This window comes from Pediculus humanus, genomic scaffold (assembly GCF_000006295.1).
Source record: "Pediculus humanus corporis 1103172108840 genomic scaffold, whole genome shotgun sequence".
NCBI classification, from domain to species: Eukaryota; Metazoa; Arthropoda; class Insecta; order Psocodea; family Pediculidae; genus Pediculus; species Pediculus humanus.
In genome coordinates this window covers 1-1,073 of record NW_002988271.1, presented here as the reverse complement: position 1 = coordinate 1,073, position 1,073 = coordinate 1, and the positions used below count along the sequence as shown (strand labels likewise).

The 1,073-nt window shown below is 29.1% G+C and overlaps 1 protein-coding gene across 1 annotated transcript; it reads right to left on the bottom strand.

The window, feature by feature from the left end:
* Window positions 1-16: 16 nt before the first annotated feature.
* Phum_PHUM620870 (uncharacterized protein) lies at window positions 17-514 on the bottom strand (the record flags this gene model as incomplete). The annotated part of the gene is made up of 1 exon (XM_002433232.1): window positions 17-514. The coding sequence occupies one exon, from the start codon at window positions 512-514 to the stop codon at window positions 17-19; it is 498 nt and encodes a 165-aa protein (XP_002433277.1).
* Between the last annotated feature and the right edge of the window lie 559 nt (window positions 515-1,073).

Here is a 1,073-nt window from a genome sequence, read left to right as displayed (position 1 = left end):
ACACAATGATTTAAAACTATTTTTCAGGAGGTATATCCAAAGCAACAGCTTGAAGTACACTGCTGTACCCTCCAGGCAAGACAATATTCCCTCCTTGGAGTTCTATATAACTACCTAATTCTATTAAATTCACTTCGTTCATATCGTTACAACCAGTAATACAAGTTTCTCTTTTCAAAAGAGAATCAAAAATTAGCTGTTTTATGTGCTTTTCTTTATTATCATTAATTCTGTCTAAATATAAAGCAACTTCTAATTTAATATGATCTCCAACATTAGATATTCCTTCTGGTGGCAAAAATTGAGATAAAAAATATTCTTCACACCTTCTTAAAAAGCAAGTGTAAGCCTCGTACACTTCTTGCAACATAAGAAAAGGGATTTGACTTCCATCTTCCATTACAGCTAGTACTTGGTGATCTTTTGGTGTATGTGTTATGTCAATAAGTCCATGATTTAAGGCTAATTCATACATGGGATTCCCTAGTATACCATGAATATAATTTGCTCCCATTTCTAATTTTAAGTTCCCTAAGAAAAAATTAAATCGTCATAAACTTAAAAGAAATCAATTTTAAGTAAATTTATTTTAATTTAAAAGTTATTTGAAAAAGAAAAAATTTAAATGTCCAATCCTAGGTAAAATATTTGGAATTATATTTTAAACATTACATAACTTGAAAAATATTCAGAAAATCCAATAATAAAACTGAATAAAATAATTCATGTTTTAATTATAAATTTTTAATTAGGGGTTGAGGAGTTTTATGAATTTCGAATGCATGCAACTGTATGTACGAGGGTGAAATAAAATAAAAAAATAATTGTTATTTTTTATTATTTAATAGAAAATTAGGTAGTATTAAAAGTAAACAGTGTATTCACCCATTTCATATGCTTCCACCCTGCCTCCAATTTTATCCCTCGCTTCCAAAATTTTAAAATTCGTTATTCCCTTTTTAACCAATGCATCCCCAGCTGCCAGCCCACTTATCCCACCTCCAATAATAATAATTTGAAATAAATTATTATTGTTATTATTCTTAACTTCGGCATGACGGCCGTCGTGGTAT